The 27377-nt window shown below is 41.5% G+C and overlaps 1 protein-coding gene across 2 annotated transcripts in view; it reads right to left on the bottom strand.

Moving 5' to 3' along the window:
• Positions 1 to 2917: 2917 nt before the first annotated feature.
• Positions 2918 to 27377, bottom strand: part of dock5 (dedicator of cytokinesis 5) — a 32962-nt gene continuing 8502 nt past the window's right edge. Inside the window, exons 7-51 of one of the 2 annotated variants that reach the window (XM_053420057.1) lie at positions 27119 to 27254; positions 26852 to 27009; positions 25370 to 25451; positions 24417 to 24546; positions 23680 to 23752; positions 21538 to 21680; positions 21250 to 21375; positions 21003 to 21127; positions 19759 to 19857; positions 19458 to 19530; positions 19230 to 19333; positions 18804 to 18984; positions 18393 to 18490; positions 17954 to 18043; positions 16558 to 16658; positions 16282 to 16416; positions 16069 to 16180; positions 15587 to 15657; positions 15241 to 15347; positions 14923 to 15059; positions 13010 to 13105; positions 12722 to 12820; positions 11892 to 12062; positions 11654 to 11754; positions 11511 to 11569; positions 11111 to 11265; positions 10922 to 11007; positions 10374 to 10530; positions 10250 to 10290; positions 10079 to 10169; positions 9839 to 9958; positions 9140 to 9229; positions 8551 to 8655; positions 8163 to 8304; positions 7721 to 7802; positions 7523 to 7607; positions 7279 to 7365; positions 7011 to 7187; positions 5813 to 5896; positions 5598 to 5735; positions 5192 to 5364; positions 4876 to 4999; positions 4596 to 4746; positions 4279 to 4397; positions 2918 to 4152 (exon numbers count right to left, since the gene is read on the bottom strand). In XM_053420057.1, coding sequence (XP_053276032.1) covers positions 4051 to 4152; positions 4279 to 4397; positions 4596 to 4746; positions 4876 to 4999; positions 5192 to 5364; positions 5598 to 5735; positions 5813 to 5896; positions 7011 to 7187; positions 7279 to 7365; positions 7523 to 7607; positions 7721 to 7802; positions 8163 to 8304; positions 8551 to 8655; positions 9140 to 9229; positions 9839 to 9958; positions 10079 to 10169; positions 10250 to 10290; positions 10374 to 10530; positions 10922 to 11007; positions 11111 to 11265; positions 11511 to 11569; positions 11654 to 11754; positions 11892 to 12062; positions 12722 to 12820; positions 13010 to 13105; positions 14923 to 15059; positions 15241 to 15347; positions 15587 to 15657; positions 16069 to 16180; positions 16282 to 16416; positions 16558 to 16658; positions 17954 to 18043; positions 18393 to 18490; positions 18804 to 18984; positions 19230 to 19333; positions 19458 to 19530; positions 19759 to 19857; positions 21003 to 21127; positions 21250 to 21375; positions 21538 to 21680; positions 23680 to 23752; positions 24417 to 24546; positions 25370 to 25451; positions 26852 to 27009; positions 27119 to 27254 — 5116 coding nt within the window. In that variant the 3' untranslated portion in view covers positions 2918 to 4050. Of the gene's footprint in view, positions 4153 to 4278; positions 4398 to 4595; positions 4747 to 4875; positions 5000 to 5191; positions 5365 to 5597; positions 5736 to 5812; positions 5897 to 7010; positions 7188 to 7278; positions 7366 to 7522; positions 7608 to 7720; positions 7803 to 8162; positions 8305 to 8550; positions 8656 to 9139; positions 9230 to 9838; positions 9959 to 10078; positions 10170 to 10249; positions 10291 to 10373; positions 10531 to 10921; positions 11008 to 11110; positions 11266 to 11510; positions 11570 to 11653; positions 11755 to 11891; positions 12063 to 12721; positions 12821 to 13009; positions 13106 to 14922; positions 15060 to 15240; positions 15348 to 15586; positions 15658 to 16068; positions 16181 to 16281; positions 16417 to 16557; positions 16659 to 17953; positions 18044 to 18392; positions 18491 to 18803; positions 18985 to 19229; positions 19334 to 19457; positions 19531 to 19758; positions 19858 to 21002; positions 21128 to 21249; positions 21376 to 21537; positions 21681 to 23679; positions 23753 to 24416; positions 24547 to 25369; positions 25452 to 26851; positions 27010 to 27118; positions 27255 to 27377 lie in introns of those variants that run through there. The other variant, XR_008338264.1, reaches the window with a different exon arrangement.

Consider the following 27377-nt stretch of genomic DNA (forward strand, 5'->3'; position numbering starts at 1 on the left):
GTGGGTGGTCCTGGAACCACTCACGCACTTGAGCAGCCCGGTGGAAGCTCACATCGTCCCAGATGACAATGTGATCGATCCGCTGTGGGTCATCTACCTGGCCAGGTGGTACCAGCAGGTCATGCAGGCCAGCGTTATAGGCCCCTAGGTGGGCATGATGGTGCAAGACCCCATGGGGATTCATTGCAGCACACATTGTGATGTTCCCACCACGCTGGCCAGGGACCTCAACAATGGCCCGCTGGCCAATGACGTTTCTGCCCCGTCGCCTCCTCTTCACCAGGTTGAATCCTACCTCATCAATAAAAATGTACTGGTACAACACATCAGCTGTGTCATGCTCCTGGATCCGCTGACACAGACAGCATGAGAATGCAAGTTACAGTATGGACACAGAGAGGTCAACACAGTGGGCTACAGTGAGACACTCTAGAAAAGGAACAATATTGGATTACAGGTACAATACATGCATGTGTCAGTGCTGAATGTATGGTACTTACAAGCACAAACTCTTGCCGTAACTCCTTCATGCCTGTGTTCCGTTCTAATGGGAACCTGAACACTTGTTTCATCCACATGGCATTTCTATGAAGAACACGGTCCAATGTAGAGAGGCTGAGGGTCTGGACGTTTTGTAAATGTAGCACGGTCAGCCAGGATCCTATTTTTTATTTGTCTGAGTGGGATAGAGTTGTTCTCACGAACCATATCTACAATTTCAGTCTCCTGTTCGGCTGTGTTAATGCGGTGAAATTGCTGAACAGACCTGAATGTTTAGAGATTTGAGTATTTGTGTGTTGTAGGTTGATGCTTTGAGATTTTATTTGAGAAGTGTGTGCAACAACTGAACATTGTGTGTAGTGTTTTGACCACAAGGTGATGTGTAATTGACATCAGAGTGTAAAGAAGGAAAGTCAGAGTCTAATGCAGATAAGGGAGTGTGAAGTAGTGCCAAATTGGGTCGAGCGATTGGTACATGAAGTGAAGGTTGTGCAAATTGTGCAGAATTGAAGTGAGAAGTGAGGCTGTCTCCTCCTAGACTTCTGCAGAAACCGACCTGTTTTTGCAACCAGTGGAGTAGCCCTCCACTGGTCGTTTGAGAGAATACAGGTTTCAGGCACCTGCACATTGGCTTCACTTTCCAGACCTTTACATCCATTTTTATACACCTCTACTCACCAGATAAATCTGAGTAGTTGTGATGTAACAAATTAATTCGTATTATTTCAGTTGTATTTATTGTGTATTTGTTGCTTTCTTTTCTCTCAGTGGACATTGGATAATTTGACCCACTCGGGCTTAAAACATCTCGGACTAAATACTGGTTTGACAGAACAGTTAACAACTCAAAGACGTCTGAGAGGTAATAAGGACCAAGCGCTTCTTTTTCACGAGGGTTCACGTGCCAAAAAGGTTTGGATGCGCTGGTTTCATCTCAGTGCATCGTACTGTATTTCATGTTTTTATGTGAAAGCTTAATCTGGAGAGTAGCTGTCAGATATAAACGTAGTGGAGTAGAAAGTACAGTATTTCCCTCTGGATTTTAGTGGGGTAACACAGCTATATAAAAACTGCACTTAGGTATATGAGAGTTCGCAACAATCTGCAGGAAGGAGAATTGCTTTCCATAAGGGCTGTTTGAAGGTGATGCAAAGTGTGTGATGTAAACAATACACACTGGACATATACAGTAAAAGTGTCACCAGCCTATTGTCGGTTAAAGGGAAGCTGGAGCGACGTGAGAAATAAAATTGAAGGAAGGAAGCTGTAGTGATTGATGGCCCCAGATTATTTACGGCATGAAGTTGTAAACATATCAACAGTATGGAGATTGTTTCCATGGAGACGTTCCCGAGCATCCAGCTGAAGCAACGCGGCTCTCGCTTCTCGGGGGAACATCACTTGTAATTCAAGTCATTGCTCCTGAGACGTGTGCGAAGAGCAATATCCCGTCGCTCACAATCTGACAGGAAGGAACAGGCAATTAACAATCCAGATTAGCAAGAGCAGCACCCATCAAACAACTCCTGTAAACATCTCGTAAACTCCTCCTTCTGCACAGCTTCCCCAGATAATGTGTCTTTAGCTCGTGCATCAGAGCTGGAGGCCTCGTTTTCCTGCACCTCGTTGTTTTTGAAATACATAAATCAGCAGTTTTCATGGCAGCGTGTTGGATGTTTGGAGCTTGAAAATGTAATTTGTTTGTGCCATCAACAGCATCAAAATAACTGTTTCCATGTGGGAACACAGAGTTGTCTGTTTACTCCTTATGACAGGATTGTACTTAAGAGACGCCTTTCCAAAATGATCGATGACACCAAATCACAGGAGACACAGGTCTTTCAACACGTCTTTATTTTTGTTCAGTCAACAACGTTTGTTCATAAAAAGGAATCATAAAAAAGGATCACTATATATCTCTTGAGGCATTTTATGTCTAATGTTTCTTAAATCCTTGATCAGAAATTGTGTACTGTACAAAAACAGTTAATCCCTTGAATAGCAATTTAAAAAATCTAAAAAATAAACCTATATTATCATAATTGAAATTTCAATCTGATCATTTTCAGAACATGCATAGATTTGGCACTGTTAAGTCATATACAAATTTTTGAAAAATATCAGCAGTGCACATTAGAGCCATTTGCTGAAATTAGACCTAAGTTACTCTGGATACAAATAAACCATCGGTATCCACACTACGTGTGCAAAGATAATGGAGACATTAAAATTCAATGAATAGCAATAATTTAAATTTCAATAATGAACTGATAAAAAAAAAGAAAATGGAGGAACTCCTGAAATATAAAACTACAGTGAACTTCGAAGACACTTTTACAGCGGTTCCCATTGGTTAGAGGACCAGTTCGACATTTCCCTTCCTTACACAGAGTTACATGAGTAGATTGATGTAGATTGATACCTATACCTATTTAATGTCTGCATATAAAATACATAGCTGGATGTGACAGCCTGTAAACTTAGCTTAGCATAAAGACCAGAACTCTTTATCATACAGAAGAAAAATCATCTACTGGCGCTGATTAATTACACCTTTTTGTAAAAATATCAGGTTGTGGATTTAGAGTTGGGTGGTTATGTTCGGATCTAATTCAGTTACATTTTTTTTATACAGTTTCCCTCCATTTCCAGGCTAAGCTAAGCTGACCTGTTGCTAGCTCCAGCTCTGCATTTATCATACACATATGAGAGTGGTATCCATCTAACTCTTGACAGGAAAGGAAACAAAGATGTTTCCCGAAAATGGCGAACTATTCCTTTAAGGAGAAATGAACTTCCACTGAACATCAACATCAATGTGACGCAGTGGAGAAGCATCAGTTACAGTATTCAGTTGATCATAAACATCGCAACACAGTTCGTACCACATTCAATAATGCCATCCAGTGTTTTTGAAACATCGCGCTTTAGAAAAATTCTGCTTGATCATAATGTGACTCAACGTCATCATCAAACACAAAAGAGACAAATATCAGTTACATTCTGTGCATTGTATTCCCTGCTCTCGAACAAGTTTAACACGTGTCTACCGCAGCTTTATCCTGTTCAATATGGAATGCCAGTGAACAGAGAGTGGGGGGGAAATAAGTCATCCAGTGTCACTCCAACACATAAAAACTAAACAATACATGGCAACATTGGTCGTGCCTTTTCCCTGCGAGTGTTAACAACACCATGGCAACTTTCTTCCAGAATAAAAACATCTAATCAATGTCTCATTATCTCTTAAAATGCAAACTGAATCCAAGGCTGGAGTGACCTCGTGCTCCCGACATCTTTGTTCTATTTTTGCCCGTAAATATCTTTCCTCGCGGCTTCGAAAACAAAACAGCTAAAACTCGACAACAAAGCACTGCTTGGAATTATAACCGACTTGCATCAGAAAGATTTTCTGCTGAGACTCCTGCGCGCAGCCCACGTAGACGTTCCAGCATCTGTACACTGCTGTGGCATTTCCTCAGTGCACTTTCACCACTGCCAAATCATAGCATTAGTGACACTTTCGTACTTTGAGACGTAGGTGTCTCCTTACTGCGGGGTGGGGTCATACGCCGGGAACATGGACTTCCGCGTCTTCGGAGGAGGTGGCGGTGGCTTGCTCTCAATTTTCATCGGCAGCGGAGGAGTAAACTGTGGGGGGAAAAAAGAGTTTAAGTTAGGACTTCAAATAAAGAATAAAAAAATGAATATTTTAACGTTTACCCGCCATTAAATATGCAATAGTGTGGCGGTGCTATTTTCTGCCAGCAGATGTACCTCTGAAGAGAACCTTGTGCTGTCAATCTCGTGTGGGTGTTTCTTCGGAGGCATGGGTGGGGGGGTCCCTGGGGTGTCGAAGGTATTGGTATCACTGTCGCTGAGAAGTGACGAAAAGCCTAACACATGGGAGTGAGGAAACAAAAGCTTTTCAAACAGCATGCATCTGTGAATATGCCCGTGTGTGTGTGTTTGTGTGTGTGTAGACCAGAATGTGATTACACAACGTTGGCAGGCATGATATCCCTCCTTTTCTGTGTGTGAGGTGTAATTCTTGAGAGTGATGCAGTGTGTGTGTTTGTCACAAGAGTACGTACTGGAGCTGCGTGGTGTGTGCGGTGTGTTCGGGGAGGCAGGTAGCGGGCTGAGAGGGATAGAGATGCTGAGCTTGGACGAAACCCCCTGGAACAGCGAGAGTGGAAGACGTTTGTCTCCAAACTGTAAGCTCTTGGGCCTCTCTGGAGGCGTCTGGAATAAAAGTAGGAAAACAAAGATATGAGCATCCATGCTATTCCCCCATTCACAAATAAATCACAGAAACATTTAAGATGACAAGTGTTCTTATTTAAAAAATTGCTCCTGCACATAAGGTTTTACCTCATCAGTGTCGGACTGCCTCTCCAGTAAGACCTGAGATTTGCTCACACTCCACTCCTTCCTGTTCTTTCGAGCAATCCTGTTGTCCTCCTCAGAGCGGGACAGGATGGAGGCCCTGCGATTGCTGGGACGGGACAACAAGGCACTGCTTGTGAATAATCAGACATAAGAGAATCAGAAAGACAAACAATGCTTCAGTGATAGATGTAAGTCGTCTCTTATAGGGAGGGCAACACAGGCACACAATATGAAAAGCAGACAGGTAGAGAGGTAGACTAAAGGAGCAGGGAGAGGATAAACTGATGCGGGGACTGACTCTTGGGAGGAAATGCCGGAGGGTCCGTCTGAGGATGCAGAGCCGCTGGAGAGGCCTGAGGAGGCGGAGGAGAGGGTAGAAATAGTGGACATGCGGCGCAGGGTGGAGGACAGGATGTAGGGCATCACCACTGAGCCCACGCGGCTCTTCTTCTTTTCAGCGAGCGAACAGGGCTGGGACACACAAATGGGATTAAGCATCATCAGGGAATCTTGGCAGGGGAGGAGCACAGTGACAGGCAAAAGCACAGGTCACACCAGGCTGGCTAAAGGAAGATTTATGGTCTCGGGCTAATATAATGTACACTCCGCTTTGAATGAGAAGAATTTGATAGGAAGGCAACAGGGCCAATATCTAAAGTTGGCACCCTTTTTACATTAAATTGAGTTTGGAGTTGGCAACACACCAAGGTTATGACGCCATAGTGCTTCTCCACTTTCTCCCGAAGGTCTTGGAAGCAGGTAACCATTCGGTTGTGTAAGGGCTTCAGCTGCTCCGTCGTCTTCTCCCCATGGATGCGAATCCCATCTGCCAACAGAGGGATCTGGAGGGGGGGGGACATAAGTGTCATAAACCGCCTTCTGCTTCTGGGTCAAGGGCTGCGATGGTGGAGGGATTTACCTGCAGAGCGATGAGCTGTTTAAGGATCTCAATACTCTCGTGTTCCTCTGGATGCTCTTGCATGTAGGTGTCTGTGAAGAACGCCTACAAGAGGATAGAAAAACAGGATGAATAGGTTTCGAAAAAAACAGGCTTTAAACAAATATCGCCACAAACAACAATGAACAGGTTGACACAGCATGACAGAGAGGCCACAGTGGTTCCCTTAGGCATAAAACTCTGTAACAGGCCTGAAGCCAGGTTCAAGTCATGAAGAGGAGATCAAACATTTATATTATGTTTGCAGTTGTATGATTTAGCTTTGTTCTTTAATAGCAGTTTATGGTTTTCCACATTAATAATTTAAACGAACTGTGCCCACAGCCAAAACCTGATTTAGTAAACAGCTACACCCTGCAGAGGCACAGTGACATCATTTTTGTGGTTGATGGTTGTGACAAGGGGGTTATACTTCATCTGTGGTTATTTATTTGTTTGTCTGTTAACAGGAGTACACAAACAACTACTGGACTGACGAAGGATCTAGTATGGGTGAGGGGAGAAGCCATTTACAGTTCTGGATCAGGGGGCGGATCCAGGCTTTTTTTATTCACTTTTTTTACAATTGTGATTTCGTGAACAACATCAAAATCCAAATCTAGTGAATTTAAATGTGTTTTCATAGGGAGACTGGGCTTGAGGTGCCCTCTTGACTGAGAGTCATTCTAGTTTCATCTACATATATTTGTAATTTAGCGGGATTAGGCAAACACTACGAGACAGATTACCACGCAACTTGTTGGATGTGGTATGGGTCTGGGAGGAATTATCAAATGTTGGTGCGAAACCAGATAACGGAATTATTGTCCAGTTTCATGGACATCGGGAGATAGAGCTTCTTTTTGACATTGTCACTTATTTCCTATGAAATAATTCATATATTTTACAGAAATTGTTCTTACAATTAGAGAAGCCTTATTTATCAGTGTGAGCAATTTGGTGCAGCTTGATTGAATCTAAGGGCAATGTTGGGCCTTGGTCGAGGTATGTGCTCTTCTGAGTGTAATTCTAGGTTCTCTATCATTCTGAATGACGCATTTTAAATAATGGTCTTTTTCACATTCGTTAGCTCAGAGGATACAAGAAGGCCTTATCCCAATGACACGACCTGATTAAATAACAGACAAAGAAAAATTCACATTGAAGACATAAATCAGACCTTCTCATAGTTGGAGAAGCCGCCCATGACTGCTGGGTCAACGATGCCGCTGAGCATCATGGACAGTGGGTTGATGGACAGTGAGCGATCGCAGGCTTGCTGCTGCACCAGGTTACTCAGCTTTTCATTAGCCATCTCCATTGTTTCGATGGCGTTCTCCAGAGGACTGATCTCCTCCTGCCCATCAGGAGAGTCACATAAAGAATGATGTGAGTTAGAGGAATGTTTACTATGAAAATAGAGTCTGAGCATTGAGTCTGCCTCTTACCACTGACACAGATTTGACTTCAAACCATTTGAGAATCCCTGGGAAGCGATAGGCAGTTATGTAAGTTGTTCTCTCAATCCACATGGTCTGTTGGGCAGAATATCAATAAAACAATAAAGGCTGACATTTTAACATCTTTAATCTTCAGGGGTGAGGTATTTGCAAACACAGGGGGGGTTTATGCTCTTTTGTATATTTACATGTATAAGCCTCGTTTCCTAAAAGTTAACTAAAAAGGGCTCACCGCAAATTCATTGTCTGGGTCCTTTTCACCTTTCCGGAAGGGCCTTGAATACTGGAACTTGTCCACTTCATTGGTTCTGTAATAGCTGCGAGAGAACAGCGAAGAACAGCAATGAGTTAGTGGTTAGACCACAGAACTATAAATCCCATGGTGCATTCACGAGAAAATAAATTAGCCTTTAAGTGTTCTGTTACGCACTTTAATATCTGCTCTGGAACCCCCTTGTCTTTAAACTGCAGCGGCACAGTGAGAACAGGCTTGACAGTAAAGCACTGGATATCTGGGAATTTCAACTAAGGACAAGAGCAGTAATAGTGTGGATGTAGAGATAGAGACAGGTCTCACTGGATCCGATTTTCTTAAATCTGTAAGTGTGAAACAAGCCCAGAGCCATGTTAGAAGCTTTGTGAGGCTAAAATTGGGCACAGCGATGCTTTGAGCTACATACTAATATCACACAGACAAAACTTAAATACTCATGTTAAACAGTAGTAATATTTTTCATGTTCATCATCTTAATAAAGCATATTAGGACGCTAATTAGCAAACCTCACTGCCATCCCTGGAGCCAAGTTGTTAACATCGCTTAAAATATGGAATATTAAATAGCTTTTATGTGTGGCTAATTAATTAAGGATACGCTGTCCAGGGGAGTTGATGATGTTGTCTCCAGGGGGCGCTGTGCTGGTCATCCGGACTGCGATTGGGAACTGAGAGAGCAACTTCAAGCTGAAGTCTTCAAGCCACTCGTACTCTTTGCCTCGGAAGATGAACATCTTGTTCTGCAGCGGAAACATTTCATCTTATTTTCCCTGATATATGAGAGGTACGTCAGTGCAGCTTCTTGACAGGCCTGTTTTAAGTCTGACATTCTCTTGTGTCATCAAAAAGCCAATAACCTTTATCTGCATTATTGCAAATTGTCCAGAGAAATGCTTCAAAATGCCAGCTCACTGCATAAGCACAGGCATATTGAGGTCTCTCTAAGTCTCTATTTATTGAAATACAGCAGGTAATCACTTTCTTACCCGGAGGAAGGAAGGGAATCCGAGGCCATAATATCCTACAGCAAAGTACTCTGGCTGTGGCCGCATCGCATGCATTATGTTCTCATAGAACTGGGCTTGTTGTTTCTGTGACAGGGAACAGAGAAGATGAGCTGCATTATTGGACATATACACTTATTGGACTTGAAATTAGTCTTTTACTAATTACAAAAATGTTTATTAATTACGAACAAACAGATTCACAATTAATTAATTCAAATAGCAATAGCAATGTATGACAACTGCCATTTCATTTTGTCAAGTGTTGGAGCACAATCATAGCAAAGACTTAAATACATAATAGATTCTAACTCAGAAAATGAGACAATAGGCAAACACAAATTTGTTTCTTGTCCGCTTCCTCTAACCAATTGTGCAGAATTCTCATCCACTATTAATCATCTGACCAATTTCTATAGTGCTAACAAGGAACCAACAATAAAAACCACCTCCATTGAAGATCTTTTCATGTCATTTCATACAGCTGCCTTGTTACGAGGCATTTTAATGTTTTAGGGATGAAAGTATTTTTTGTTTGCGTGGCTGAATTGCAGCGCGTGCATCCTCTTACCAGAAGCTGGCTGAGCTCCATGAAGTCAAACATGTGGGTCTCGTGCATCTTGGCCAGCTGCTTGCCCAGCTCAATGGCCTTCTCCCACATCTGACAAGACATGTACAAGGCTCAGTTAAAAGGGGGACATAAAATATGAACACAAACACACAGGAGCACAAGTTGAACTTTGGCACTTGTCTCTTATGGTTGTCCTCTGAGCTCACAGCTTAGAGGGGGAAACTGTTGATGTGGATGTTGCAGCCAGAGAAGAATCCTTAACACTTACACAACTAGAATGACACTCAGAGCATATACTCTCACCAAGGATCATTGGCCACTTATCACCATATTGTATACACATCAGATACATAAACCATGTACACATATATTTTCTGCAAACTCTCCAGATTAAAGGCAGGAAAAGTATCCTGATATAGGTGAAAGGAACAAACCAAAGGATAAAAATGCGGGTAAATTATATATCTCAAAATATCAAAGAACTAATTTGAAAATCCATGACATGAGACACTTAAAAACTGAAATGTACAGGGACATAGTGCAAATGTGTCATGGCTACTTTAAAGTAACTGGATAAAGATCACTCCCCTAAAAATAATAATTTTGATTCAGAAAACATTGATAATTATCTGCATCCAAAATAAATCTCTGTAAGTGTTCTTTCAACAGCAGATCACAGACAAGGCAGTGGACACTCACCTTGCCCTTGTCAAAGTAACAAATGATCTCCTGGAAGAGCCGCTCTTTCAGCTCCTGTTGGGTCCACACACGGTCCCCATCTCGAGGGATGAGGTGAGATGCACAGGGTTTGTCAGACCACTGAGGAGGCAAATCAATTCACTTAGAATGTATCACTCACTGAACATTTAGAAACATGGTGATATAAGCACAGGTGAAACAGCTTAAGCTAACAAAAAAATACTGTGATGTGTAAGAGACCTCCAGTATTTCGGCGTGTAGTAGCAGAGTGTAGGATGCCTCTGTGTAATTCTCACAGTCCAGGTGCAGATCTCTCAGCTTGTACAAGTACCTGATCACATGAGTACATAAGTACATCATTCAGAAAAAGTTCGGCCCTGAAACCACGAACCCTGTCTCTGTATAACTCACCGGATGTAAATGTCCTCCCTCTTTTTCTCTTTGTAGAAGTTCTACAGAAAAAAATAATAAATATCTACTTTCTGAAAACTGCTTAATGTACATGTACAAACTGCGAACATAATTCGGAGCATACCAGCACATTGACAGTGCAGCTCATTCGGTGCTCTGTACTTTCATCATGTGTGATGGTGCGGTACGCCAGGAGATTCTCCAGCAGGCTGCTGAGCAGCAGAGCCAGCTCCTCCCCCGACTGTGACAGGTATCTGTGGCGTCTGCAGTGCTCCAGTAACCTGCACATATAAACAAATGTCCTTCACAACTAATCCTCAGCTGTAATGGGCTATTTTTATTTTATCAGTTCCCCAAAGCCTTCCTTTGAATCTGACCAGAAAACTAAAACCTGTTTTTGCAGTTGTCTGGGACCGACAAATTCTGTCCTCAAGAGTTTTCTATTGATTAGAGGTTGTTTACAATTCCAGTAGACCATCTTGTCCTTCTGGCTCCTTGTGGACTTTCTAAAAAAACTCAATCAGAAAACCTGCTCTGTGTTTCATAAGCAATCCTATGTGAATTTCCTTTTACACAGTATTGAAGAGTGTTTTATCGGTGTGCTGCATTACTTGATGAAGTCTAAGCGTAAAATTAATATTTTTGTCTTGTTGATCTGCTCCTGAGCCTTACGTTTTTTCCAGCAGGACTTTGTACTGCTCGTCCCCTTGACCTCCTTCCACCTCTTGATCCAGCTTTGTTATCAGTTCATTCTCAAACTGCAAAGACAAGAAGGTGATTTAAAGAAAAACACAAACACAGCATTATAAAAACAAAGGTCTTATTTATCCAGGAGAAGTGTGGCTTTTCAGAGCTTTTTACCGTCTCAAATGTCCGTCCGGGGTTGAAGTTGTGCTCACACTGCATCATATCAAAGAAGATGGGGATGGTAGCTTTCCTCAGTTCAGGCTGAGGCACCAGTGTGACCGCAAGGATGGGCCCGACCATGGCTGGGATGAACTTCATTTTGTGGGGGCCTGGGGACAACAGAACATTATCACACCAAAATATCATAGCATGATTTGAGAAGGCAATAAGCTGCATCTGCGTCATTCAACAAACACAGGCCAAATCTAATAATATAGTAAACAAAACAACAATACACTGTGAAAATGACAAAAAAAAAATATTGTCCTGTTTTTCCACTTGATATGTACCGAATAAACAATCCCACTAACTCTGTGATGATAGTAGCTTTATCAGATGGTGCAAAAACACTCACCGAGATTGTACCACATGTCTCTTATTTTAAACCCAAAAGTCTTCCTCATGTCTCCATATCTGTGGTAAAATGAAATGAAAGAGCTGTACATTACAGTTTCTGATATTACAATAATCTTTTTGATGAGCTGGGAGTCGACTCACTTGTTCAGTATCTTATTCCGCTTCTCCTGAGAGAAGGATTCCAGCTGCAGTGTCTTGTGGGTGAGGAATGCCACAGTCAAATGAAAGTAGTTATTCCAAAGCTGCGAGGGGGAAGCAGGGTTTTCAAATATTAATGACATGATTACCGTCTCATAATATTGGCTTTTGATTTTGTGTTGAATAAGAAATGTGACCTCTACTCAGAGGAGGGAGAGAGGAGGGAGGAGAGGCGACGCACCTGTAGTTCGAAATGTGCCTGGTCCAAGAAGTACATGTTGAGGACGTCCGAGTACTGGTCGATGGCCCTGAGGAAGACCTGCATCTGCACCAGGTTCATGATCATCCAGTCAGCCGGGAAGACGTTTCCCATGAGGTCTTTAAACATGATGAATGTCTCCATGAGAAAGTCCTGAGGGCAGAGAGGAAGCTTTACTGCAAGTGTGCACTCTCGCTTTGAAAGAACTACAATAATATCTGAAAGATAAGTAATTGAACCAAACTAAAGCCTCTTTTCCACTGGTCTAAAAACCCACTAACATCTGGCTTCTGTCTGCAATGAGAATGGATACAATCAGCATTTACTCCAGAGTCAAATGACCCTGAAATGACACAGGTTTTTAATCGGCTGCGGCTCCGATCGGCAGTGATGGAAACAACCGGGTGAACATGCTAATTTGACAGCGAGGAGAAAGCTCCTCATTTTTTGGTGCATTGGGGATGTTGAACATGGTGCACTGGGGGGAAACAAACTTAAAGGCAGGCATCTCTGCTGTTAACTCTAATCACCTTTTTTAACGGGTTAACCTACATTTAAAAAACCTGTCTATTTTGGTGTATACGAGGCCTAAGCAAATCCACAGCAGTGCTGCAACATGTCAGGCACACACAATGCTCCTTAATGGAAGCCTTACAGACATCCTCATCATGTCACCCCAATCCACTGAGTAAAATATCTGTAATCAATATTCTCTTAAGGAGCAGTAAGCGACATGGGTGGTTTAATGCCTGTTATTGATGAGATCTTTCAGCGGGAGCTGTAGGCAACAGGGGAGCAACAGGGACACTTACTATGATATCCTGTCTCGTCTTGAAGGTGCTGATGTAGTGGGCGTAATGCATGTCATCCATTTGCTTCAGGATGGCGGTCATGCAGGCGAGATAGTGACCCTGCCAAAGAGAAGTCCACTATCACTCACACAGTAAAATATCAGTTAACAAAAAAATTCACCCCAGCACATTCTTTGTTGCTTTTAGTGTATTGTTTTAGGTGATTTCACACTCATTAATGCTAAGATAAAGGCTGAGGTTGCAATCGTCAAGGATTTATTTCGACTCCAACATCACACTGGGTCTTACAATGAGAAGGGACGACCTGTCCATGCTGATGACTGTGCGATTAACCCTGCGAAGAAGCCGCTCCATTATCAGCTGAACGTGCCCTCTGGTTGGACCCTGCAAAGACAGAGAGCGCCTCAGGTACAGTTGAAACATGGTGGCACAGATATGTTATACGGCGCTGTCGCTATTAAAGGACCCAATTCAGCCAAATTACAAAACCCCTATTTTGCTCCTTTATTTTTAGTGCTGGCTTTATTTGCCAAGGTCAGTGCATACAGTGGAGGGGAATGGAATTTCTTTTGTGATGGTCTGAGATCTGACAAAAATACAGCAACATGTCTTCCTACAAAGACTGTCCAAATTACTATAGATAACCCTAGTTCTTCAGGTGAAATGGAAACAATCAAATTACAAAAAATGAAACTACAACCATTTAAATAATTGATTATTAAAAAAATGTCATCATCTACATGGCAACGCACCATTAATTATCTAGACTGTGGCGACCTGTGACTGTTTCATTATGAAAAGAAATACGGCAGATGTTGTAAGCCTCCTCCAACCAGTGCAGTTTCCGTCTCCATCAATTTTTATTTCCAGATTCATATCAGGTCATTATGACCTTAACCTTTGCCACTGAAATCTAATCGGTTCATCAGTTCAAGTTGAACAAATTTCCTCAAGGCAGTCTGATCACATTCAAGAGGCCCAATCATGTTTTGTCTTTTTGTCAAAATCTAATCAGTTGGTCGTTGAGTGCAAGTTAATATGGTTGCAAAAATGTGAAAACATTTACTAAATGCGTTCCAGAGATATGGCATTCACTAGGCTAAAAATGTGCTAAAGGCTAAAAATGTGCTAGGTTAGGTCACCTTTGACCACCAAATCTAAATCAGAGCATTCTTGAGTCCAAGTGAATATTTGTGCTGAGGAAAGTCCATTTGGGCATTCCTGAAATATTGTATTCACAATCAAGTGAGGTCATGGGACCTTGATCATTTGACCTTCATACTTAAATCAGTTCATCTTTGAGTCAAAGTGATATGTTTAAGAAACGATTTCCTCCGGCCACAGGCTGTCGCGGAGGCATAACACATTTGTTTACACTTCTCATTGTAACAAATAAGATCTCCGTGTTTTGCTCAGTTGCTGCATTGTATAGCTGTGTGCAGGGCTATTTGCAGAGAAAATTATAAAGTTGTTACTGTCAACACAGTCTGACCTCATATTGTGCGCGCAACTGCAAATGGCAGGCAATGCACCCGAGAGCTTGTCTTTCAAACCTTAGTCTATGTACCTATCAGTGGTTGCCTGTGAGTGACGTTCGTGCGGAAAGGCAGACCACCCTCTAATTAGTGTACTTAATGAGGACTTTCCCTGAGCTAAATTACAGTAAGGTAAATATCTTTGGGTTTGGACTGACAAAAGTTTTTAATTGGAATTTGTTTAAGTAAGGTCTCCTCTCGAGATTCAATGCCTTCATCGTATTGTGGTGGTGAAAACAGATGAAAACCCGCGTAAATAATACAAAAATCAGTGGGAAGGGGCTAAACAGTGCAGCCCAGAAGTTTTCTACCCCTCCAGGGGAGACCCAGTGAAGCTCCCAGGCATGATGGGATATGTAATTTGAAAGGGACAGCTCTCTGGATCTGCCCCAGGAATTCCTTTCAGCTGAATGTGCCTTGAAAACCTCCATATAGATGCCAGAATCACCTCAACTGGCTCCTTTCCATAATAACCTGCGGCTTTGCTACCACTTCCCCACTGATTCCTAATCTCATTAGTTTATCTCTGCCAACTTGTGCATGAAACCCATTTTTCTGATTTGCATCCAAAACCTCAATGGGATTTTTCTCCCCCTGTAATTTGAGTGTAATGAACCTTTAAAGTTATTATCTTTGCGTGTCTGAAAGTGAATTTGTTCTCCTTACCACGTCCTTGCGGTCAAGGTTGTCCAACACTGTGCTGAGCAGCTGGACGCAGGCCTCGTGGTCGGGTTTACACGAGTGGTCGTCCAGCTGCCCACTCAGCTGGTCAGTGACAAGTGGCAGGAGTACATCTCGACAATCTGCCGCAAAGGAGTGGAGAAGAAAAAGAAAAAACAGAGCTTGTTGGATCAAACATCACATTTTCTGTTAATGGAGCTGACTTGACAAACAGGTACGTAGGTGTAATGTGGAGCAACGCATTGTTCCCTTCATCTTGTATGAAATGTCATTATGTGGTTTTTGAGCCTCGAGGACTCCTACCTGGCTGCCTGAAAAGGTCACTCTCCACCATTTTACACATGCAGCCCAGCTTCTGACGCACGAGCTGCGAGTCTGGAATGCTCTCGATGAACTTTGCTAGGAGAACGCTGTTTAAGGAAATGAAAGAAAGGACCCAAAAGAGCAGTGGGGACATTTTTTTATGTTATTCACATTTCACATCTGGTAATTATTGTCATAGAGGACTAATGAGCAACACACATTATGGGTTAACTCTACGGCGTCAAGAAAGGAGAAGCATAACCCCTTAACTCTAAAAAGAATATGATTATTTGCACTGAGGCAGGCAATTATCATTTCCTGCTGTGCAAACCCTCTGGAGACTTACCTGAGCTCCACGGGATCAAACGCAGACTGGATGTCATTAATGATGCTGGGGAGGTATTTTAATATTGCCCCCTGAAAAAACAAAGAATCAGGTCTCATCAGGCTGGAGCGTAGTGATGTTGTTTATTCTCTTGTAAACAAGCTTTTCCTCGACTTACAGAAGCTGCCAACGGGGAGCCTACACTCATACTGCAGTTAATTTGTAAAACTTTTCAGTAATTTGTCCATAAAACAGTGCCACAGATTTTCACAGCTTGACTGATGAAGTCCATGAAATTTATATGCAGCACTGAAAGATGATGAGACTGAAGATTAAAGCATCTTTATAGTGTCTGACTGAGCCGCAATTTAGTCTTATTCTCAAGACTAAAACACAAAAGAAAATGTAGTGAAATGTTTATCAGATAAATTACAAGAATCAAACTAATAAGAGACATAAGCAGTTCCTGGAAACACTAACTACTCAGCTGTGATTCAATTTACCTTTATCTTCACTCCCTCATCAAGAGGTCTGTCCATGAGAGTGTTGAAAGACAAGAAAAGGGTGCGAATGGAGTTGAGGAAAGCATCCCCATCTTCACTGTTCCCATAGAATCTGAGAATCAAGGGCAGGATTTGGATCACAAGAAGCAAGCCTTTGAATATGAGAATGCAAAGTGGATTATTTTTTTCTTTTATGACAATGTCTCTTGATACCTGAGATAGAGGACCCGGGACTGTACAATAAACCTGAAGAGGTATTTTAGAGCTTTGAGTGCCATGTAGAGCCTCTCTGTCAGGGCAGGCAACTCGGCATGGCTCACGTAGTAGTTAAGCACCTTAGTTAGCTTCCTGAAAAGGTAAATGAGTCAAGTATTAACGTCCTCTGGTAATTTCTGGCGTGGGTGGAGAAGAAGCGCAAATGGAGTACTAAAAATAAACAGCATGCAGGTGCATAAGCCATCAAAGGTGGAAAAGAGAGGGGAGACTCACATGTAAGCCAAAGTGGCACTGAAGTGCTTGTTGATGTAGGTTTCCAAGACTGGATTGAAGTGCTGGAATTTGATGTCTCCAATAAGTGTGATTATAAATACCTGGTAATAAAAAAAGAGAAGGAAACAAAATGAGAAACTGGTGCAAGTTGACACATGTACAGAACTCTATATTACTGGTTCCAGATGTTTCTTATCTAAAATACCTAGAATGATATCTTATTCACGTATTTCATGTTCATGTATTTGTAGTCAAACCTTAACATGTAGGATATGCATGATGTAAGCCTTTAATACTGTTTAAAGTTCTAATCTTTACACAGTCTGTGTCACATAAAGATTATTATTCTTATTGCAAAGAAGTCACGAATGAGTACTTTGAATCTTCCGCTGTTGCCATGGTAATCAACATCCAAATAGTATTTCAATGTTGCATGTTTCATTTATAAGTAATATCACATATGCATTGCCCAACATACCTCAATTGCCAATGAAATGAGAAACAGTAATTCAACATTATTCATTATACATCTACAGGAATTATTATTAGTTGTTTTCAGACAAGGACCTTTTTTATCTACGTGATAGCTTTGTGAGGTGCAGTTGTCATCTAACGTTACCAGCACTGACACAAAACACTCACATGCTTACAAGCTGTAACAGTGCAAGAGAGGAGTCAACTAACTGTAGGAAAAAAAATAACAACCCCTAGAAAGTTAAAATGAAACTGCCATATGTGAAATCTATAAGTTTGGCACTTCAATGAAAAATTGTAGGCAAGCCGCCTTACAACTTCAGAAGTGCTGCAAGCTAACAAAGTAAAATAATATTCAGGTCAGTTCTAATGTGTTGTTCAACCATGTACAAAGCCAAATGTGGTTTAAGAGGTGGCTACTGATGTTTTCATTTATTTTTGTGGTTAGCGCTGATTGCAATTGTTTATCAAAAATGTGTCATGATCGTTTATTTAAATGTAATGTTAATTAATGGCTTTTTCAGAACAAAAGTCATGGCTGATATGATGTACGAGGATTGTACCTGTTACAGCTGTAAATGACTGTATGTATACTTATAATGGTGTTTGCTTTTTAACATTTGTTCCCACATTTTTGTCAATGCAGGAGACCTATCAACATCTGGCAAAGGGACTGGAGAAAAGGTTAGCCTTTCATTTACATTCGTAGGAATGCTTATTAATTGTCCCAATTAAAGAATTCAATAAAGTGTTTGTAAAATATTTTCTCATATGTTTTTGTGGCACAATTCAGTTTCATATCCCTGTGACCCTTTGGACAAATGTTGTGACCCTTTGTGGGGTTGTGTCATGCCGTCCTGTCTTGGACACTTGTGCACTGCATAATAAAATTGATCACACAATGGCTTCACCACAAACTAACCAATGCATTGAAGACCAGGTGGTCATAGGTGTCCTTCTCTGAGGTCTCCATCATTATGTTGAACAGGGCATCCAGAGTGTCCTGGAGAAACTGTGGACAAAACAGAAGCATGTCACATAACTCCCATTATAGAAGACATTTTACATAATTTATTAAATCGATCAGAATGTTATCTAAGCTGTTTTCACACATGGATTCTGGAGAATCGCCGCAAAATTTGGTATGGACTTTCTCAATGTGAATCCTAAGTTTTTTTTTACCAGAGTTTTACTAGTGGTGCTGGCAAGAGAAATTCCAAAGAAAGTCTGGAGTCTTTTAATTAGACATTTGTGTTCTTGCATACAGCCCCTCCAGAGAATTTTCGGATATTTCCGGAGTTGCGTGCATGTCTGAAAGCAGCTGCACTTAGTGCAGTATTTGTGACACAATGGTAACTCACTTTCACTATCTCCCCACCCTCGACCTCCATCAGTCTCTGAAGAATCTGGTCCAGATCTCCGGGGTTAGACCTCCAGTTTAACAGGCCGAGAAGATCAACTGGGAAAATAAAAAAAATCCACAATCAGAATAAATTCTGCAGTAGTAACAGCTCATGTGCTACAACATCAGTTAGAGATAATTGTGTTAAAAGCGGATTAGATTCGCGTCAATCAACTTTCCATATATCAGCAAAATATTTGCAACAAATAATTTAAATAATTTAAAATATGATCTGAGGGGAGGAAACAATGAGGCCAGTGCACCTCAATCCGCTGCTGTAGAATTAGTTTCATCTCTTAAAAACTGTGACATGACATCTTTTAATTATCTCAGAGTTATGTGGGCAAAACAGAAACGTTCCCTGCAGTACCGTTCTGGGTGAGTTTAGTGGAGCAGGTGAGTGATGCAATCTGGAAGCTGTCTTTAGTCACAGGAATGGCTCCTGAATGGTGGAACTGCTTCCCCGTCTGCTTCTCCTTCTCCGCCACTTCATGCCAGGTCGCCGGCAGGGTAAGATAGACCTTTGCATCCTCAGCCTTTTTCACATCAACCTGACAAATTCATAAAACAGGCAATGAATCATGAAGCATATTGATCGATGGAGATCTAATGTCATATTTATTGACTGTGGAGGGGATTCATAGATAATCTCTCTGCCAACTGTCAGCTTTTCAGGACATATTTTTTGTGTAATTAGATAAAAGTAATAAATAATATCCTGTTTATTTTAAAGATAGATGCAATGAGATACACTTCATACAAGATACACTTCATACAAGAAATAAAAAAACAGCACCTTATAGACGATGAGTTCATGTATGCCGTCTTTTAGCGTGGTCCCATCTACTCTCATGAGCCGCACGAAGGCCATTCCAAAGGGCTTCTCCGATTTGTCTCTAGCTGAGGGATGCACAGAAACATGACAGACAGGAGCAGATCCACCAACAGTCACTCCAACTGTATTTACCACAGTGACAGGTTTACATGTGGGTGTTTGCCATACAAATAAGTCACAGTGACTCACAGTCCTGGGAAGACCTGTGTCGAAACATCACCCTGAGGTGACAGCGGCACACGTCTTCAATGGGAATTGTGACCTTGCAGGGGAGGGGGAGAAATGAAGGAGAGTGTGAATACAGGATTATAAAGTGGAAGAAATGTTATCTGGTGTGAGATTTGTATGAGTATCACATTCTGAGCCAGTATCCTCCCCAGAAGATTATTTCATTATATTGAGCCACAGTAAATCCATTTTAAGAACTAATTAGAGAATGTAAGATATCGTGTTGGAAGTTGCACATGTGGGTCCTTGACATGAGCCTCACCTTCACAGTTTCATTCCAGCAAGGCTGCTTCACCTGGTAGTATATGACGGACTTGTACTCTGTGATACCATCATAACCGGCCCCCGGAAATATGGCTTTCTACAGATGTTGAAGGACAGAGATTTAACGACATGATAGGAACATCAATTCGCTCTTCATTGGAAATCAGAAAAGTACCACAGTCACAGAAGTGCAAGATAATGATCCAAAAATGAGTCATATAACCTTTAAGAATAAGAATCGACTGTATATGAAGATGGATGACGTGTCTTCACTTCCTCCCAGTATCCAGAAATGAAGCACAATTATCCCTAATAAGAATGCTGCCATATTATGCAGTTGAAGCCAGAGTCTGTGCTGTAATAATCAGGGGACGGAGAAGCTATAGCAAATTCCCGTCAATATACACAAGCTCAACCAATCCTGAGTCAGTCTCAGCTGTCAACCATGACATTTCACTCTGTTTCAATATCATCAAATGACTAAATAAAACCAAACTTCCCCAAAAATGTACTGTGTGATAATGTCCAATCATATAACATGTAGGAGGCAGGATGTATGACCTATACTGCAGCCAGCCTACAGGTGGCGATCGTGATGCTTTGGCTTCACCATTGGGGAGCTGACATGTTGTCCATCTTTATATACAGTCTTTGATCGACAACCATGAAAACATCTCGGTGAGGATGTACCAAGCTAATTGCTACCATTAGTAGGCTAACATGCTTACAATGAAGATACTGATATACTAATGTTTTACATGATTAAGTTTAGTGCCAGTTAGCACGTTAGCATTTGCTGATGAGCTCTTTATAACATTGTGAGTCAAAGTATCGAACAAACTGAAATTTTGATCTGATAAAAGTGCAAATTTAAATGTTAGAAATTCATTCTTGTAATAATTCACCCGGTGTGGCATATCTGTCTGTATAAAATCTGATCCTAAATTTGTTAGGAGTTAACTTAAAACAAAAAATAATAAACCTTGTGGAAGAGCTAGAGGAAAGGTCAGGGATCAATATGGTCAGTTGAATTTATCCTCTGAAGACAATGAATGTTGGTACAACATTTAGTAGAAATCCATCCAGGGGGTAGATATTTTAATCCATTATTTATGCTGCTAACAAGGCTGAAACACTACAATATTTGCAGCAAAACTATAAGAATAGCTATGAATAGATGCTATCATAGTCACATAAAGCTTGATTAGAAAATTATTTGTTGAATTTACTCGTCTGTTTTACCTCCATGGGATTGCCTTCATCATCGTGCACAGTCAGTATGACCTCTACGTTTTTCGGGGTCTTTTTTTTGCCTCGGTCAAACTCTCCCTGCAGCAGGGTTACGTAAATATCATTCCTCACATTACCTAGAGAAAGTAGAACAGATGATTAGGTGGATGCGCTGGCAATTTACGAGCCATTTCATGCTATTTTGCAAGCAAGTACAAAAGACACGATCATGGCACATGCAGAGCAGACTTTGATCCACCTGGGAGGATGATTTCTGGAAAGCCCATTTTCCTGACGATAGCCGTGCTGCGGTCCACAAAGTGGGGGTAGTCCTTTCTGACCTGGGCGAGATCCCCGGGGAGGAGTTTCAGGGTCACAAACAGCCCTGCCAGGAAACATGGAAGGAAATTCAATGAGGCAGACGCCGCAAGCATACACCCTACAAACCCCTCATACATCATTTATTCTCCTCAAAACAAAAGGGTCAATTTGGAGTGACCCTCCCCAATCACCGGGGGACACACTGTCAGAGAGCACTTCATTTTACCCTGGCCTTTGTGATTGACCTCCCGCGTGGCAATGACTTTGTTGAAGACAGCAGTGAGCGGCTCATTCTCTCCTATGACTCGGGATGGCATGAGCGGAGACATGATGAGTTGCCTCTGACGGATGTAGGTTTCCATTGCTATCCTGAGTGAGAGGCATCGGGAGAATAAGAACAATCAGATGACAGCATCTCTGACAGGTGACAAACACACGGACGGAGGAGCAGCAAAAAGGCAAAGTTAAGAGGTCTGGATCTCTTGACAAGCTGCACCATTTTTATTTCCTCACACCCCAGTGACTACTACAGAACTGACTAACACAGTGTACTGGTGCTATACTGACTTTATTAAGCACAAGACTGCATGTGAGTGTCTTTTAACAACTTAATTACCAGTTGAAATATATCAGAGTCAGGTTAAGATATTTCTTCATACGCGTCTTTGATGCAATTGTCAAATAGTGTGTAATTTGTTAATCCACAGTTCATGTCCTGTCATCAGTCGATGCTTTCTTGTTTCTTTACTGCATAATTCAGAAATATGAGACAGATGTTACAGATAATGCACATCTTTCAATGTGCACTGAAGTTCAAACATTTTCCTGACGTTTTCCACAGGGTCTGTTTGTGAGAACAAAAATGTCTCAGTCAGTTACTCCACACATATCACAGAATTTTTCCGGCCAGGCCTCCGGAAAAACGTACAGAGAATGTAGGAGTGAGCCCATGTGAGAACACAGCAGGAGCATTTCCAGAAAACTCTCAGAAAGTGAGTGACCATGGTTGATGACATATCTAACCTAAAACAGACGTGAATACAAATATTCCAGGATGAAAAAGAAATGCCAGACACATAGGAGACATGGACAAAGATGTCAAATCTGAAAGACAATAAGATTTGAGAGGTTTTGATGAGAAGGGCCGACGCTGTTGTGGATGTGCTGTAAACAAAAACACTGTGCTTTCCACAGTAGTGATTAGATGTCATGTCCCGTTTTCTGATTTGATGTGGGTGTGTGAACACTGTGCAACAGATTTCTTCCTTCTACCTTTTTTCTACAATGAATGTTACAGAATGCTCCTGTTGTTCTGTACACAATCTCACCCCCTGTAGAGTTCTGTACAATCTCCTGCTGCATTCTTCATATGTGAGAGATATACCCCTGAAAATGTCTCGACCCAATTTTCCGGACATTTTCGAGGGTTCGTGTCTGAAAGCAGCTTTACATTGATCCAGTGGTGCATCAATTCATCTTGGTGAACATCTGAATTACACAATTTTCCAATGAACTCATGGTGACGGAGATGCTTTTTTAGAAAATGCTCATGCAAAACCTTTTGCACAACTGTTCTAAACCTTTTAATCTCAGTAACCTTGTAGAATCACAACAAATCAGCAGGCATGTTAATGGCGCTGAGAGGCTTCGCTTTGATCTAAATGCTAATGTCAGCATGATTACATGATGACGACGATACAAAGATATGATATTTACCATGGTCAGCATCGCAATACAGCGTGTTAGCATGTAGATAAGCACATACAGAGAGGAATAATTTAATGTTAATGGAATCTAAACTCATGTGTCAAGGCTGGGGAGCTTAACAAGCTGTTCTGTGTGTTCTGAAGGGAACACACTTAGACGAGTGGCAGTGACTGAAGAGTAGAAAAGACTTTACAATAATCCTCCAGACATTCAATGAGTCCTTTTTTTGTCTGTAGCTCTTCAAGAAGACAGTGAACTGTGACACAGTGAGCAGAGACAAATGGAGAATAAAATTTGGTTCACATGTCAGGAAACAGTCGAGATATTTTTAGGGGCTCTTCCATGCAGGATCCCTGTATTGAGCATTATCGCCCTCATACCCCCACTGTGCGGATGCTATGGGAACACAGCCTTGAAGCCTGCCTTTGAGAACACTCTGTATTGTTATTTATTTCGATATTTGCCCTTGAACTGCATATAAAAAAATAGCTGAATTGTAACCTTGAAGTAATCGTGTGACTAAACGCAGTAAGCAGCTATAACTTGAATCTTGTTTTTTTCGAGTCCAATTATTTTCCATTATTCGTGCTTAATTGTGTTGCTTTACAAAACATGGCAGAGCCTGTTAACAGCAGGAGTGTGACAGCATCAAAAGACTCACTGCTGAAATGGGATGAAGTGCTGTTTGTCCTCATCGTCGGTTTTGCCATGGGCGACATCTGTAATGTCCATCACTGCAAACACAGACATTAGGAGCATCACAGTGTGGCCAAAGACTCAAGGGTAAACAAACCTTTCAGAGGAAATACAGTCTTTAGTTGTTGCCAAAACAACAGTCAAATGGGAATTCGCTGGATTTGAGAAACGTTAATTAGCTTTTAGTTCTGCTGGGAAAGTTCTGTTTGTTCTACTTTTGAAACAGGAGCCGATCCAAGTATTGGATCTCACTCACCTGTTGCCTGGCACGGCAGACAGCCGCCACAATGAGACAGATTGAGGGTTCTTGATCTCCAGCTTGCAAAATGCCTCAGAGCTGTTTATTCTACCCAGCTCTAATCCTAAACAGTTCATTTTTTTCTGGCTAAAAACAATTTGACTTCTGTGTTAAACATTCTTTGGGACTCTGGTTTCAGTCCATTTGCTCCAACACCCGAGGAAACCATTCCTCATAAAACCCACTAATCATCTGGCCAAAAACAAAGACCATTGCTAAACCAATTTCCAGCCACTCTCTTTGCCAAGGCAGAGCGGAAATTTTTCCGGAGCAGAAAGCAGGTGTTCCCGTTTCATTCAGCACAACGATCCCTTCTTTTTTATACCTCAACAGAACTGTTAAAGCAACTGAATAGACTTTCATATTCCTTAACCAAAAACTGGGACAGTAGAAAAGCAGCTCACCGGCCACACCGAAAGGCCTCCTCAGTCCACTGGTGTGTTTCTTGCCCTCTTTCAGCTCCATGCTGCCCACTCTGATGATCTGACACACCAGGAACAGTCGCTGCCTCATTAAGTCGCTGCTGCTCAGGTCCTGGATGCAATGAAAAACAAAGTTAATTTATTATGGGATGTTAACTGATAAGACGGATACAAAAGGCAGTGGACTGTGGCTACATCCGTACTACTGTGTTTTAGTTTGAAAATGGCATTTTTCTCTCCAAACAAGTGATTTGGCTCCTAATCACTTTCAATCACATGACCACTAACAAACACTGGGCATGTGCACGATAGCGTTTTCAAACTTCTCTGTTTTAGCGGCTCTAAAAACGAGTGTGGATGCAGGCGTATCCATAGCAGAGTGGCTGACTTTTCACATGAAATAGTTTGGCTGTAGCATGTATCACTAGCCTGTCATTATGTGCATTCACAGGGATGGAGCTGCAGACCAGATGGCAAATATTGCAGGGTGAAAGAATGCAGGGAAACTCTCTCTGACATATCACCTCTCCAACATCTTAATGCGTTTGTTTTTCTAGACGCTTTTTCAAGTCAAGGAGTCTATTGTGCTTCGAGGAAGCATATCTAACCATAAAATGTCAGCTCCTTGCCTTGATTCATGTGCTTTCATTACACTCTGAACCACTAATTCCCAGTGGCACACATGCAGGATAAAACAATGACATGTTTACGGGGCAACGGCTGCCTGTGTCATTAACATAAACGGCAGCATTATAACTGAGGCAAATGTATTATAATTTCCAAAGATGTGCTGTGAATGTGAGCCGTTCACTGGAAACCTTTAGTAAATTAGGAGCAATCCACGAGTAAATTGTCCTCTTTGTCACAGATTCCAAGCAGCGTGTGGATTGTTTCAATCCAGAGCGGAGGGAACACAGTCAGTGGGATTCAGTTACCGTGAATAGCGCTGGCAGGTTGTTGAGTTTTTCAATTTCTTTGGGCATCCCCATACTGTCCCAGCGCACCAGGAAGTTCTCACTGCATGAATTGAAATAAGAGTCACAGTTAGAGATCACATTATCTGAGGTATCAGGAGAAATAGAAAATAGAAAAGTCACTAACGTGAAAACTCTGCATGGTGTAAGCAGTTTTATCAGATACAATCCAAAGAGTCAAAAACATTTGGTATGGTCTATTGATTCTTATAGACATTTCTCATATTAGATGTGTTTATATACAGAGGTAATAGATGAAATGCCTGACTAAGACACACAATCATTAGTAATGCTTATTTATTATCTAGGTATCAGTTAGACTTGTAATGTTTCTACCCAATTTGAAATTTCCGATTGTCTGTTGTGATGACTGCCCCTTCAGGGAGGTCAAAGGTCATCTTACAAACAGCACCCAGAATGAAAGCTGGAGTTTGAGATATAAATTAATGAATGACACATGCATGTCCTTGTCAAAGGAGTGTACACAAAGCTAAATCTCTCTGCATTTTGCGGCACAAAAAGGTTTTATCTCTGCACTGGCCCACTAACAAAGGTGCATTTAACGTCAACCCAAATGAGTGGTTGGCAAGCTGTAAGGAGGGGAGCAGCGGTGGGCTCCTGTGGGCTATACAACTATGAGTATGTTGCAGTCTATAGTGGAAAAACTTGGAAACCATCCAAGGAAAAGTTTCTGATGCTCAAGATAAAAAAGAATCTTGGTGAACAGTGATCAATGGCGCGGACAAACCCGGATTATTACTGGTTGGAGAGCACTATTTGTGTAATTACTCACACTGCCAGAAGAGGGAGATAACAGTTTAACATTCAAAATACTTAATTTGTAATAGATTTGACATCTTATTAAAAGAATTCTGTTCTTGTTATCATTTCTAATATTTATGCTTGCACCAATTATACAATGATTGGAACAGACACACTACTTTTCTACTACAGCAAGAAGGGGAAGAGAAAGCTTATTATTATTCTTCATTCCCTTTCTCATAATATAACTTCTCATTATTCAGAAATGTTCACCTTGTCATGATAAGTAACTAAGTAAGAATACTACCAATTATGGTAGTAGTTTTCAAAAGTAGTCTTCAACCCTTCCTAATCACCCATCTGGTAGACGTCAGCATCACATTGTGATAAATTCTATTGTGCAAAGTTTTCATTTCGTCTGCATCATGCTGGAATAAACATAACTTTTCCATGTCACATAACATAGTGTAAAGATTTTCTGCTTGCTGGCTTCAAAAATGGAAATCTGTGCCCTGCAACTCCCCAGGGAGTTTAATGGTTTTTGTAACAAAAAACGTTTATAACAGTGAATTGCACGACTTGCTGGTTGCATATAAAAACTCCACTTACAAATTTAATGAACCAAAAAGACAAATAGCCTTGGCTTGATACTTAATTGTAGAATTAAAGTGAGTAGCAAACCTGATGAATTCAGACTGGTCGGGGTCATACAGAGACATGAGCAGCTCAGCGTCCTCTCCAATGTTGCATACAAAGTTCTTCAGGTTCATGAGCAGACTGTAGGTGTGCACTGTACTGAACAGAGTCTGACGCCTCATTTCCAGGTTTTGTTGCCGCGTCTGCAAGAAAAAAAGGCCCCAGGCAGTGCAAGGACATAGATATGAGTTGAAAATGACGGACACTGTGGAGTAAAGAAAGTGATCCGTATCAAAACAATTAGAATCATGCCTTCTCTTCTTGTATCCTGTCATCAACGCTACGGGATGCAGTCTCGTGTGCCCGGAACAGACTGACCGTACTGGTCCAGTCAGGATCCAGCGTGTTCCCTGCATCATCTCGCACCACCAGGTCCAGCCCCAGAATCCTGAGCGGCACAGGGCGCCAGACCGCATCAAACAAGTTTGCAGAGACAATCTCAGAGTTATGAGCCAAGCACATAAAACTTCACGATGGTGTTTATGTCAGAAGGCATTTCATTGCAGTACAA

The sequence above is a fragment of the Pleuronectes platessa genome, chromosome 4 (assembly GCF_947347685.1).
Source record: "Pleuronectes platessa chromosome 4, fPlePla1.1, whole genome shotgun sequence".
NCBI lineage: Eukaryota > Metazoa > Chordata > Actinopteri > Pleuronectiformes > Pleuronectidae > Pleuronectes > Pleuronectes platessa.